Source organism: Solanum tuberosum, unplaced genomic scaffold, assembly GCF_000226075.1.
Source record: "Solanum tuberosum cultivar DM 1-3 516 R44 unplaced genomic scaffold, SolTub_3.0 scf00159, whole genome shotgun sequence".
Classification (NCBI taxonomy): Eukaryota; Viridiplantae; Streptophyta; class Magnoliopsida; order Solanales; family Solanaceae; genus Solanum; species Solanum tuberosum.
The window spans coordinates 505,921-518,955 of record NW_006239089.1 but is presented as its reverse complement, the minus strand read 5'-3'; the positions used below and the strand labels follow the sequence as shown (position 1 = coordinate 518,955).

The 13,035-nt window shown below is 29.5% G+C and overlaps 1 protein-coding gene across 1 annotated transcript; it reads left to right on the top strand.

Moving 5' to 3' along the window:
- Positions 1-6,652: 6,652 nt before the first annotated feature.
- On the top strand, positions 6,653-7,517 carry LOC107061743 (uncharacterized). The gene is made up of 2 exons (XM_015311525.1): positions 6,653-6,922; positions 7,074-7,517. The coding sequence occupies exons 1-2, from the start codon at positions 6,653-6,655 to the stop codon at positions 7,515-7,517; spliced, it is 714 nt and encodes a 237-aa protein (XP_015167011.1).
- Positions 7,518-13,035: the final 5,518 nt, after the last annotated feature.

Here is a 13,035-nt window from a genome sequence, read left to right as displayed (position 1 = left end):
GCAACATTCGCATACATACATGTATCATAATGAAGCAAGAACAAACATATATCACACAAACATAGAATCACAATCATCACCTACCTCGAATCCAAGCTTGAATACCCTAAGACACTTGAATCTTCCCTTTGCGGATTCTTCCCGCTTGTCCGTGGTCTAAAAACATACAATTAATGCAAGGATCAACAATCAAAGGTATAATTATCCGGACTATAACAAACCAAATAATCCTAGACCAAACCCAAGATCCTAATACCCAATTTAGGGTTGTGTCCACCATAGAATCTTTAACAAAACCCTCCCCCATCAATAATCACCCATTTTATAACGTTCTATGGATCGAAAAACGAATTCGGGGAGTGAAAAGCTAACCTTTAGCCTCAAGAATGGTGAAAAACAAGTAGGAGTCGCCTGGGGGTCGTTCCTTAGCTCTAAAGGTCGAAAAATGCATAATGAGGTCGTTTAAGGGTTTATTAACGACCTTAATTTGCGTCGGGCCCGCCACAACGGTCTTGCCAAAGCGGCAAAACCCAGCGCCAAAGCGGCATTCTCGAGACAGAGAATTATTTCAAAAATTCCAAAATTCTCATTTTACAACACATTTCTAACCCACAACGCTCAGTAAATATCCTTTACGCTAAGATCGATTTCGGGAGTTCTACTCGCCTAAATTCAATTCCGTAAAGTCGTACGAATTTCTTAACGAGTTATCTAACTACTCATGTAATCAAAAACATAATTAAATCACCCGGTTGTTACCAGATTTCCCTACACCTTAATGACTCCGATTTCATCCAAATCTGGACTAGGTTGGGAAAATCCAACTACTACGAAAAAGTTTTTTGACCCCAATTCTTTCTCCATTGGCTTTTCCATAACGATGGAAATCAGGTCGTTACAAAACTGTAAAATGAATTAATTTGTATTAAAAGTTTATTTCAAAAATATTAAAGTTTAATTAGAAGAGAGAATTAAGCATGGATAAAAAATGTAACTAATGAAACACCAGACAATGACCTATAGAGTGAATTAAACTTATATCAATAATCAATTAAACAAGTAATCTAATAGTAACAAATAAAAAACTACAAAATCAATTAAATTTGCACTAAAAGTGTATTACACAATATTAAAGTTGAATTTAGAAGAGAAAATTAAGAATTAAAAAAAAATTAGTAATGAAAAACAAGATAATAATCTGTAGATTGAATTAAACTTGTATTATTCATGAATAAAACATGTATTATATGTATCTTATAAATTATTTTGGTTTGTATCACTAAAAACATGAGTGATGTTTGCAATATGTATTAAAAATGTAGTGTGCATGTATTATAAGTGTGTTACGTAAATCATTTGGTTGGTATCACTAAGAAGAGAGTAAAGTTTGCAATATGTATTAGAAATGTATTGTTCTTGAATAAAACTTATATTATATGTGCCTTATAAATTATTTGATTTGTATCACTAAAAAAATGAGTGATGGTTGCAATATGTATTATTAATGAATTGCTTATGAATAAAACTTATATTATATGTGTCTTATAAATATTTTAATTTATCACTAAGAAAATGAGTGACGATTGCAATATGTCTTAAAAATGTAATGTGGGTGTCTTATAAAGGTATTATTAGTGTGCAATATGTATTATAAATGTACTATTCATGAATAAAACATGTATTATATATATCTTATAAATATTTTGATTTGTATCACTAAGAAAAAAAGCGGCGTTTGCAATATGTATTACAAATGTTTTGTTCCTATATTATAAATGTATTACGAGTGTGTTACTTAAATTATTTTGGTTGATACCACTAAAAAAGAGTGAAGTTTGTAATATGTATTATAAATGCATTGTTCATGATTTTAATACAATTGTCATACAGTTCCATAACTTCACCTTTTTCGAGTTTCAATCTAATATTTCTCCTAAAATCAATTATAAACTTAACCAAATCCTCTTAAAATTGAGAGATAAATTTCAAACGACATTTTTAATTATTTGTAGGAACAATCTATCCAAGCTAATCACAAATTCGTAAAATTCAAATAATGAATTCAAAATTTGAAGCTTTATAATGACCCTTCATGGTGAACTCTTGTTGCTATAATTTTACAGATTTGAAATTTCTGCTTGAAAATATGATTTTGTACAAATTTTCATCTTTCCATTTCTTTTTCCGTCATATTTTTGGGTAAAAATAATAAAATATAGGCAAAAATTGATTTGAAGATAGTTATTTATATGAAAATTTCAAAGAAGAAGAAGAATAATTTTTTTTTTAAAAAAAGAAAGAAAAAAGAGAAGGAAAATAATAATGATAGAGAAAGAGACAAAGAAAACAAAGAATAAAAAAAAAGTGAAGGAAAATGAAAAATGGCAGAGAAAGAGGCAAGCAACTGTACAATTTCTTAATTCCAAAAAATTGTTAAATTTAGTTAGAAAAATTATATTGCCATAGATGAGAAATATTTCTTTAATATAGCATATTTATATGATTTACCCTTCTAAGTTTACTTGTACCTTCATGTCAATCTCCCAATGGAGAATGATATAATTGTGGTGGGCTTTCAATTGGTCAATCTCAGCATGGGCCTAGGTAGAGGTTTCAACTTTTAAGACCATCTCCAACCCATCTCTATTTTACTCTCCATTCTCTATATATGGAGAGTAAAATAGAGAATGTCCTCTCCAACCCTTCTCCATATTACTCTCTATACTCCATTTATAGAGAGATGAATAGTAATTCTCCAAATTTAGAGAACTACTATTCACCTCTCTATTTCACTTTTTGATTATTTTATTATTTATATTATATCATTAATTAAGTCTTTACTATTTATAATTATTTTCTAATATAATATAACATCTAAAAATATATTATATAAAAGTTACTACTTTCATTCGAATTAATAATTTTTATATTTTATTTTTAAAAAAATTAGCACTTTAAATATGTAATATAAAATTATTTTAATATTATTTATATTATAAAAGACTATTAATTAAGTCTCTAATATTTGTACTGATTTTCTTAGTAATATAATATCTAAAAACATATTATTGATAAGCATACTACTTCCATCCCGAATTCACAATTTTTCTAATTTGATTTTTTAAAAGTTCTTGTCACTTTAAATATGTAATTTAAAATTATAATTATTTTTCACTATGAAGAATGCACAAAATTTACACGATAATTCAAACAATCCACCTTTATGTTATATTGATAAATGATTAAACTACACTTTTTAATGAGCATGAAAATGCTTGATGCAATAGTTTAAAATGTAATAGGGGAAGTAAATTAGTATACAAAATAATTGATCGTTAATGTGAACAATTTTTAGCTATAAATAAAAAAAATGAGGACAAAAAATTATTCATTTGAACTCCGTAATATATTAATAGAGCATTTATGAGAGAAACGTAGCAATCTTGAAAGTTGAATATTCATGTAAAATTTAAAATAATTTTTATGATAATCTAATATTGATGATATAGTTGTAGTTCATCAATAATTTCACTTTGATTTGAATTGTTCGCTAATATGTATTATATATAATATTTGTCGCATTTTATGTTATTTAGAATAAAATAATTTTTTATTAAATGAAGAATTTGAAAAGAATAAAATTTTATATTATATGAAGATTATATAAATTATAGGGTGATTATTTGCAAAAAAAATTGAATTATATTATGAAATAAGGAAATAAAAATGAAATGGAAATAATAATATAATATTGAAGAGAGAGAAAAAGATTCATTTTTAGAGAGAAAAATAGAGAATTGGGTTGGAGTTGATTGTTTGAAAAAATAAAGAACTCTATTTTTAGAAAGTAAAATAGAGGGTAGGGTTGGGGATGCCCTAAAGGCAAAGTACATGGGGAAATTTTCGCGTTTAGCTACAGTAATTAAAGTAATTAATCAAATTAGCTAAAGTTTGAATAATTACCAACAATAGCTATACCTACAACTGTAATCGCTTCTTATAAAAGGTACTTTTTTTTTCTACAGCTGTAATTTGTATAAATAGAATTCAATTTATTTTGAAACTTAATGGCGGTAATATCAGCTTGACGAGGTATAAAATCCCTTAATTCACGCACCAATCTTGCCAGCAAATCACTTCTCTTCTGAGATCGTCGAATCAGCGACTACAATCAATTTTCTTCTGAGATCGTCGTATTGGCGACTACAATTCAAAAACAAATCAATCGATTTCATTGTTGATTATGCAGCAGGTACATAATACAATGAATTTCATCTGTTTTCTGTTTGGTTCTCTGGAGTTTTGGATCAATCTATTGATATTTAGGTCTTCTAATTGAAGAAACTGATTCAATTGTATTTTAATTGATCTATAATTGTATAAACTATTTAATCAAAATTCAAATCGGAATGAATAATCGGAGCTTTGATTGAATGTATGTTTCAATTGTTTCCTGTGCAGTTAGTTTGTATAAAGTTATTTTGATTTGTAAAATTGTATAAATTAGTTTTAGTTGAATTGCGATTTGAGTATGTATAATTCATTGATAGTTGTAGTTTATGCGGAGTTAATTTCTCCAAATCACTTCTCTTCTGAGATCGTCTTCTTCTGAGATCGTCGGATCAGCGACTACAATCAATTTTCTTCTGAGATCGTCGTATTGGCGACTACAATTCAAAAACAAATCAATCGATTTCATTGTTGATTATACAGCAGGTACATAATACAATGAATTTCATCTGTTTTCTGTTTGGTGCTCTGGAGTTTTGGTTGAATCTATTGATATTTAGGTCTTCTAATTGAAGAAACTGATTCAATTGTATTTTAATTGATCTATAATTGTATAAACTATTTAATCAAAATTCAAATCGGAATGAATAATCGGAGCTTTGATTGAATGTATGTTTCAATTGTTTCCTGTGCAGTTAGTTTGTATAAAGTTATTTTGATTTGTAAAATTGTATAAATTAGTGTATGTATAAATGGATTAATAACAACTGATTTATACTTATATTTAATTGTATACATGAATGTCTTCCATAGCTATTTTGGTAATGCATTCTAGAACATGGGATGATGCAAACTGTTATGTTGACTATGTTATTGAGGGAGTTGTTTTTAGAGAAAATGCCTCATTTACAGAGTTGTATAATATAATTGCAACTCAACTAGCTGTGGATGTGACTGTGAAGGTACTAAAAATTGAATATAAGGTTGATCAGAGCAGTACTAGGATGGTGATACACAATGAGATGGGGGTGCGGGTATACGTAATGCTAAAAAAATCTACAAATAAATTTAACAAATACCCCCTTTGTATAACTATTTCTGATAGGTGTTATCAGAACAGTGAACATTGTGAAAGTTCAACTACGGTAGCATCTGATATTCTGGATCACTTTGTATAACTGGTTTTGAGGAATTTGAAAACAGAAACTGACAGTTGCAGAGATAGTAAATCCCCTCGATACCTTTCAAATGGAGAATTGCAGTGTGGTGATTACTGATCCATCACATAAGTATGTAAAGGTAGATCAAGTATACAATAATAAAGCTACATTGAAGTGTGTAATGGAGCAATATGCAATTGCGGAATGATTTCAGTTTAAAACAAAGAGGTCAAATTCAATCAGGTAACATCATTTGTATAAATTTGTTGAACTGTTATTAGGTGTATAATTTTGACTTATCTGTATATATTGGTTATTTTACGTGTAGTTATACACTTGTGTGTTTCTCCGATGAATGCGATTGGTTAATGAAGGCCTTAGATATTAACAAATCAGGAATGTTTAGAATAAGAGCGTTCAACGCTGAACATAAATGTTCACTGAAAGATAGGGTGTATTCACAACGACAAGTAACAAGCAATTTAGTTGGAGGAATTGTTAAGCCTAAATTGGTAGATCATAAAAGGAAATACACACCTGCTGACATAAAAAAAGACATGAAGCTGGATCGTGGTGTTGATATAACTTACATGTTGGCTTGGAGAGCTAAAGAAAGGGCTTTGATTTCTTTGAGGGGCACGCCATGAGGATCCTACAGCAAACTACCTGAGTATTTGTATATATTGGGTATTACATATCCAGGATCCCATATACGCTTGCAGAAAACAGATGAAGATAGGTTTTTGTACCTGTTTGTTGCATTGGATCCTTTCATCAAAGAATTTGACCATTGCCGACCTGTAGTCGTAGTTGATGGGAATCACATCCGAGGACCTTATAATGGAACTTTTGTAGCAGCAAGTACGACTGACGGTGCAGGTATATAAATATGTATTTTATATTATATATACATATATGAATTATGAATGGCTGTTATACATAACTCTTTATATATATATTTATAATCTGTAATTCTGTAACTGTATAAATATGTATTTGTAGGTCATATATTTCCACTAGCATACGGTGTCTTAGATTTAGAGAATGATGCCTCTTGGACATGGTTCTTTGAACAACTAAGAGAATCGTATGGGGAAAGGAACAATATGTGTATTGTGTCTGATAGAAACGATAGCATCATAAAGGCTGTTACGCAAGTGTATAATGATGTGCAACACTATGCTTGTATGTGGCACCTTTAGAAGAATGTTCAGACAAAGTATAGAAAATCCCATGAAAAATTAAGTCTAGTATTTTATACAATGGCTAAGACGTCCAGTCAATCAGATTTTGATAGGCTAATTAAGATAGTAGAGAAGGTAGATATACGAGTAAAGGAATACTTGGAGTTAGCTGGATATGATAAGTGGTCTAGGATTTATGCACCAGTTCATCGTGGTTGGTCAATGACATTGAATATCGCAGAAAGTATAAATGCGGCATTAGTTTCAGCAAGAGAATTGCCAATTGATGATTTTCTAGAGGAAGTTAGGCTGATGTTTGGCAGATGGAATTGTGAAAACAAAAAAGAGGCATCATTCACATTTACTCCCTTGATTGGAAAATTTTAGGAGATACTCAAAATCAATGAAGCAATGAGTACACGATTGATGGTATGGTTTCTACATATTTGTATATATTTGTACATAATAATCTGTTTTGATCTATTTTTGTATATTGCAGCTTTTTCCGTCAACTGAATATGTTCACAATGTCAATGATAAAGGTAGAAATTATATAGTTTGTCTTCAGAAGAAAATGTGTACTTGTGGAAGCTTTCAGTATGAAGAAATACCATGTGAACATGTTTGGGCTGTTCTAAAGTTCAAGAGTTTACGGCCAGATGAGTTCTGCTCGAATTTATACACACCGACAATAGTGTTGAAGACTTATGGTTTTCCAATATACCCATTGCCAGATAAAACAGAGTGGGTGGTCCGTGGATACATAATGACTGATTTAGTTCTGCCTCCAGAATTCAAAAGGCCTCCTGGAAGACCAAGAAAAAAGGCTCGCGACAAATCAGCAAGAGAGATGTTTGAATCTAAGGGGACAAATACATGCAGTATATGTGGTATTGCAGGTCACAATAGGCGTTATTGTAGAAATCAGCCTCGGAAAGTTTAGAAATGATTCAATTTGAAATGTCTATGATGATTTTATACATTTAATATTGCCTCACTTTTGACATTTGAATATTATTTGAGTTGTATAGATACATGATCACGATTGGTGTTTAACAGGCACCCCCTATGTAATACTATTTACAAATGAATTTAACAGGTACCCACTATGTATAACTATTTTTGATAGGTGTTATGAGAACAGTGAATTTTATGAAAGTTGAACTAGGTATAAATTAGTGTTCTTATACAAAATAAAGCAATTGTATAATCTGCTTTGGTATACATATACAAAAGATCAATTGTATAATATGTGTTTGTATAAAGCGAGAAAGAGAGAAAGACAAAAAAACTGGGCAGGAGAAAATCGTATTTGTATAATCAAAAGTGTATAGGACGAAAATATATGCATTTGTATCTGTATATTCAATTTTCTCCCGCTTTATACAAACACAAAGACAATGTATACATTTGTGTTTGTATAAATTGAGAGCGGGGAAAGAGGGGGACGAAAATATATGTATATATACAATTTTCTCTCGCTTTATATACATACAAACGCATTTTATACATTTGCGTTTTTGTATAAAGTGAGAGATGCGAGTGAGGGAGCAAGATGTGGGAGAGTGGTGAGCGAGATCTTGAAGAGGGGAGAGAGGGGAACGAAAATATATGCATATATACAATTTCTCTTGATTTATACAAACAAAAACACATTTTATACATTTGTGTTTTTGTATAAAGTGAGAGAGGGGAACTAATATATAGGTATATATACAATTTTCTATAGTAATAATTGTGTTTGTATAATGATTTCTCAATTAAGTTGTATAATTATTCAAAAATTATTGTATAATATGTCAAACTATTCATCTGTATAAATTACTATATATCAGTTTATATTCACGAAGAAATTTGTATAATACATGAAACATCAACAAATAAAAACGCAAATCTGAGTTCATTAAACAAATAATAGAGCCAACAAAATGTTGTTCCCATCAAACTGGAATATTCAAAAAGTATTACTGCTAATACAAGATTCCAAACAAACATAAAAAAATACAATAAAACTAAGTGATTGTGATACGTTCACTACTATCCACATCAACGTTTGATCTGATTGGCTTGGTTGGTGCCTCACTGTCACTAATCGCCTCAGCTTGATTTTTGCGCATGCCATAATTCCACAACAGCGCTGCATATCATGGCATGGCATGCCATAATAACGATGCATGCTTGATATTTGAGCAAAACAAGATGATTAACAAAATTGATTGACGCAACTTGGGGCAATGTGGAGCGTAATTGATCCATTACTCCAATATTGGTATAGCATTGCATGTGTGGGGTGTAAAGTGGATCTTCCTTGAGAATAAATTGTACTCCCTAATAAATAATGTAAATGTATAATACAATTTCAAATGTATAATTATACAACACAAATGGCAAAAACAGTAACAAAAATATAGAACTATACAAATTGAATATCTATATACAAAATTAGAGTTATACAAAGTGAATATCTATATACAAATACGGACTTATACAAAGTGAATATCTATATACAAATACAGAGTTATACAAAGTGAATATCTATATACAAATACGAAGTTATACAAATATGGATACAACTGTGAAACAAAAATAATTATACAATTTGAAAATAAGTACAACACAAATTTCAAAATAAAGACAACAACTATTGAGATATAAAATTTCATTTTGTTATATACATGTACAAATATATTCAAACAGTTACATATAGGCATAGAACTTTAGATCTGAACTTCAAATATATATATACATTTATATATTATACAAATTACCTCAATTCTTCCAAAATTTAGTTGTTCAACTGAATCAGATTGGGCATTTTCTTTATTACTTGTAGATGCAATATCTTTTCCTTTACGCTTCTTCTTTGAAATCAAAACATCAACTGATTTGTCTTGTTTATTGCTTGTAAATGCAATCTCTTTTACTTTACGCTTCTTCTTTGAAGTCAAAACATCAACTGATTTGTCTTCTTTATGTTTATCCAATTTTTTGGTCTTTCCTTTTGATTTTGCAACATGCATGACTTCTTTCATCTTCAATGGGGTATTACCAAACTTCGACATACCTTCTTGTTGATTAATTTGAGATTTAGCAATGGACCCTGAAATTTCTTGGAAATCCTAAGTTAAACCCAAAGAAAAAGATGGAAAATCATCCAAAAACTCTTGATTCGATTGTATACCTCTAGTGATTCTCTTAGAAGGTGTTTCTTTTTCATCCATGATTTTGAAAGTATAAAATTAAAAAACTGAAAATGAACAAAAAAATTCACAGTAATACACAAAAACAAAAACAATGAAATAAATATGAAACCGGAAAAACAATTACCTAAAAAATCTGAGAGTACAAATTGAGAGGGAGAGATTAAAATTTTGAATTTTGGGTGAAAAAGGGTAAAAGAAAAATTATGCAGAGACTCACAAGTAGCGTGTGAAGCTGGGTAAAAAAAGGCATGCTTATACAAAAACTGATAACTGTAATTATGACAAAAAGTAAGTGGTGAATGGTAAATAAAGCAAACAGTAGCTATTTTAAGTAATTTATTGATATAAGTTAGTTTTTTCATGTAAATTTCCCAACTACATAAACCCAATAATTTGGACACTAATTACCTCTCATTTCAAAAGTTTTTCAAATTGAAATAATTTCGTATTTTTCAGAAATAACGGATATATTGCTTCTTCGCTTGATACATAGCAAACAATACATAAATTATGCATCAGATACATAATAACATAACTATGAACTAGATTCATATCGATCTATGCTTGAAATAATTGGAGGTATGTATCAACAATAACATTTGTATCAGACACAAACAAAATTATAATGCACCTCATAGAGGTGGAGTGAAGTATCCGGATATTAAGAGAGGGAAGGAAAAATAGATTCTTTGTAATTTATGCAATTGGTAGAGATTTTTTGATATTATGTTATCTTAAGTCGTGTAATTATGTAATTTTCTCAAAATTATTTAATTACGCAAATATTTATATCATAATTCATATTTACCAAATTCTCTATAGAGTTTAAAATAATTATTTATTGTCTTACTAATTAATAGTTTCATAACATATATTAAGTCATATATACCTAGATACAGCTATCAGTTACACACTTAAATATACATGCATAGGGAGAGAGGAACGAGAGAGGAGAGAGACAAGAGAGGTAGAATGGAGGTGAGCGAGACAATCAATACATCTCAAATACATGTGAATCACACTAGATACATGTATGTGTAATATCAGATACATTTTGAAATACAGATACATAGGAAGAGAGGCAAACGAGAGAAGGAGAAAGATGAGCGAAAGAGTCAATGTATCTCTGATACATGCAAATACACTTGGATAAAATGAAAATAGAGTAAATTACATCTAATTTTGTCTCTATGTATTCGAGATACAAGTATCTGATCGCGCCAGATAAGGGTGGGCATGGTATGGTATTTGAAAGTTTCGATATTGTAATTTCGGTATTCGGTTTTTAAATATTATATCATTACCATACGAATTTAATTCGGTATGGTTCGATAAATTGAAGTTCGGTTTCGATATTCTACGGTATGGTAAAATCGGTAACCATAATTGTTCAACTTCGACTAATATATACTCGTATAATAGAGTATTATGACTTCGACAACTAAAAATAGTTTTTAATTGTATCTTACTAACACATTACACCTGTAGAAATATATATGCAAAATAAACTAGAAACATCTCCTTTTGTTAATCAATTATACAATTCAAATACATTTTAATCAAAATAGAGTAATCAAAATTTTAACTTCTACATTTAGTTTATACTAATATAAGGTTGCATATTTGTAAGTATTTTAATTTTGTTATTTATGTAACTATATACTCCGGAATGGTATTCGGTATTTCGTTATGTTATTTCTAAATACCGAATTCCAAAAAAAAACATATACCACACCAAATACCATAATACCAAAATTACGGTATTCAAAATTTTGATATGGTATAGTATTTCGATATATATCATACCATGCCCACCCCTAGCGCCAGATACATGTGTGGTGACTGAAATTTAGCACGAATGATAATTTCAATACTTTGGAGAAGACATGTAATTAGACATTAAACTAGTGAGATTTTATATTAATTTTTAAGTTTTTCTTTCATAATAAATACTGTAATTTTTTTACGGGACATAAGTTTATATTTTTATATTATAATATTCAATAACTTATGTAGACCTTAGTTTTTAAAGCATTTATGTTTAGTTAGACATAAATTTGATTATCAAAAGACAAAATTTAAAAAACAAACGTGCAATTTTATCTTATTGTTTCGATATCCGCGATGTTGAGTGGAAGGTAGGTTTGAATTTTAAAAGCTGTTATACAAGTTAATGCTAGGAAAACTATTTGATCAGTCATAGAACATTAGGTTTATCATAAATAACTCGGGCATCATCAATATGGATTGTGTTGTAGTGGTAAGATTGTTTCACCCTTAATCAAAGATTTCGGGTTCAAGTATTGAGTATGTAAAAAATTATGTTGGGAGCGCCACTCCCGAATGGACCCTACAATGCACGATTCGGATTTAATCGGGGCTCCAATATAGACTCCGAAATTAGTTATCCACATTATGTCCAATAGCACTTGTCTACTATTGACTTTGCATACTTCTTAATAAACTATAAACATAAGGGTAATTTTACTATATCACACTTTGAATATAATACACGCGAGTAGAAAAGAGTTTTTGAAAAACTAATCATGTTGGTATAAAACCTAACTTTTTGACCACCTAAAAGTGAACTACACTTTCTTATTCCCAAAACATGTTTTTTCTCCTGTTTTTGAGGTTGAAATTACATTCAAATAACGAAAAATTGTATAAAATAGCAAATTATTAATTCAAATTAAATGTTATAGTCATAGTTTTTTTTATTTGTAATTCACAGCAAACATTCCATTTTTTTGTCATCCCATTTGTATACCAGAATAAACAAATAGGCCGAAATATACAAATGCAGGACCCATTCTATTTGTATACCGAAATATACAAATGCAGGACCCATTTGTATACCGAAATATACAAAAGCAGGACCCATTTGTATACTGAAATATACAAATAGATCGAAATATACAAATGCATGACCCATTTGTATACCAAATATACAAATGCAGGAATCATTTGTATACCGAAATATACAAATAGACCCAAATACATATTTTTTATGTATATGTATATCGATATATACAGATCAATAGCCATAACAAACATAAAGTTTGGTATGTAGCGCAATTATACAAACTATAACTATAACATACATATATGGTTTTTATGTTTGATATATGTGAAAGTTGCTCTTCAAATAATCATATGAATTATCACGAAATGAATAGGTTCAATTTTGAAAATAAAAACATTTTTTATAGGAAATTCTTTTTTGGAAAAAGGGACAAATATACCTCAGAACTATCG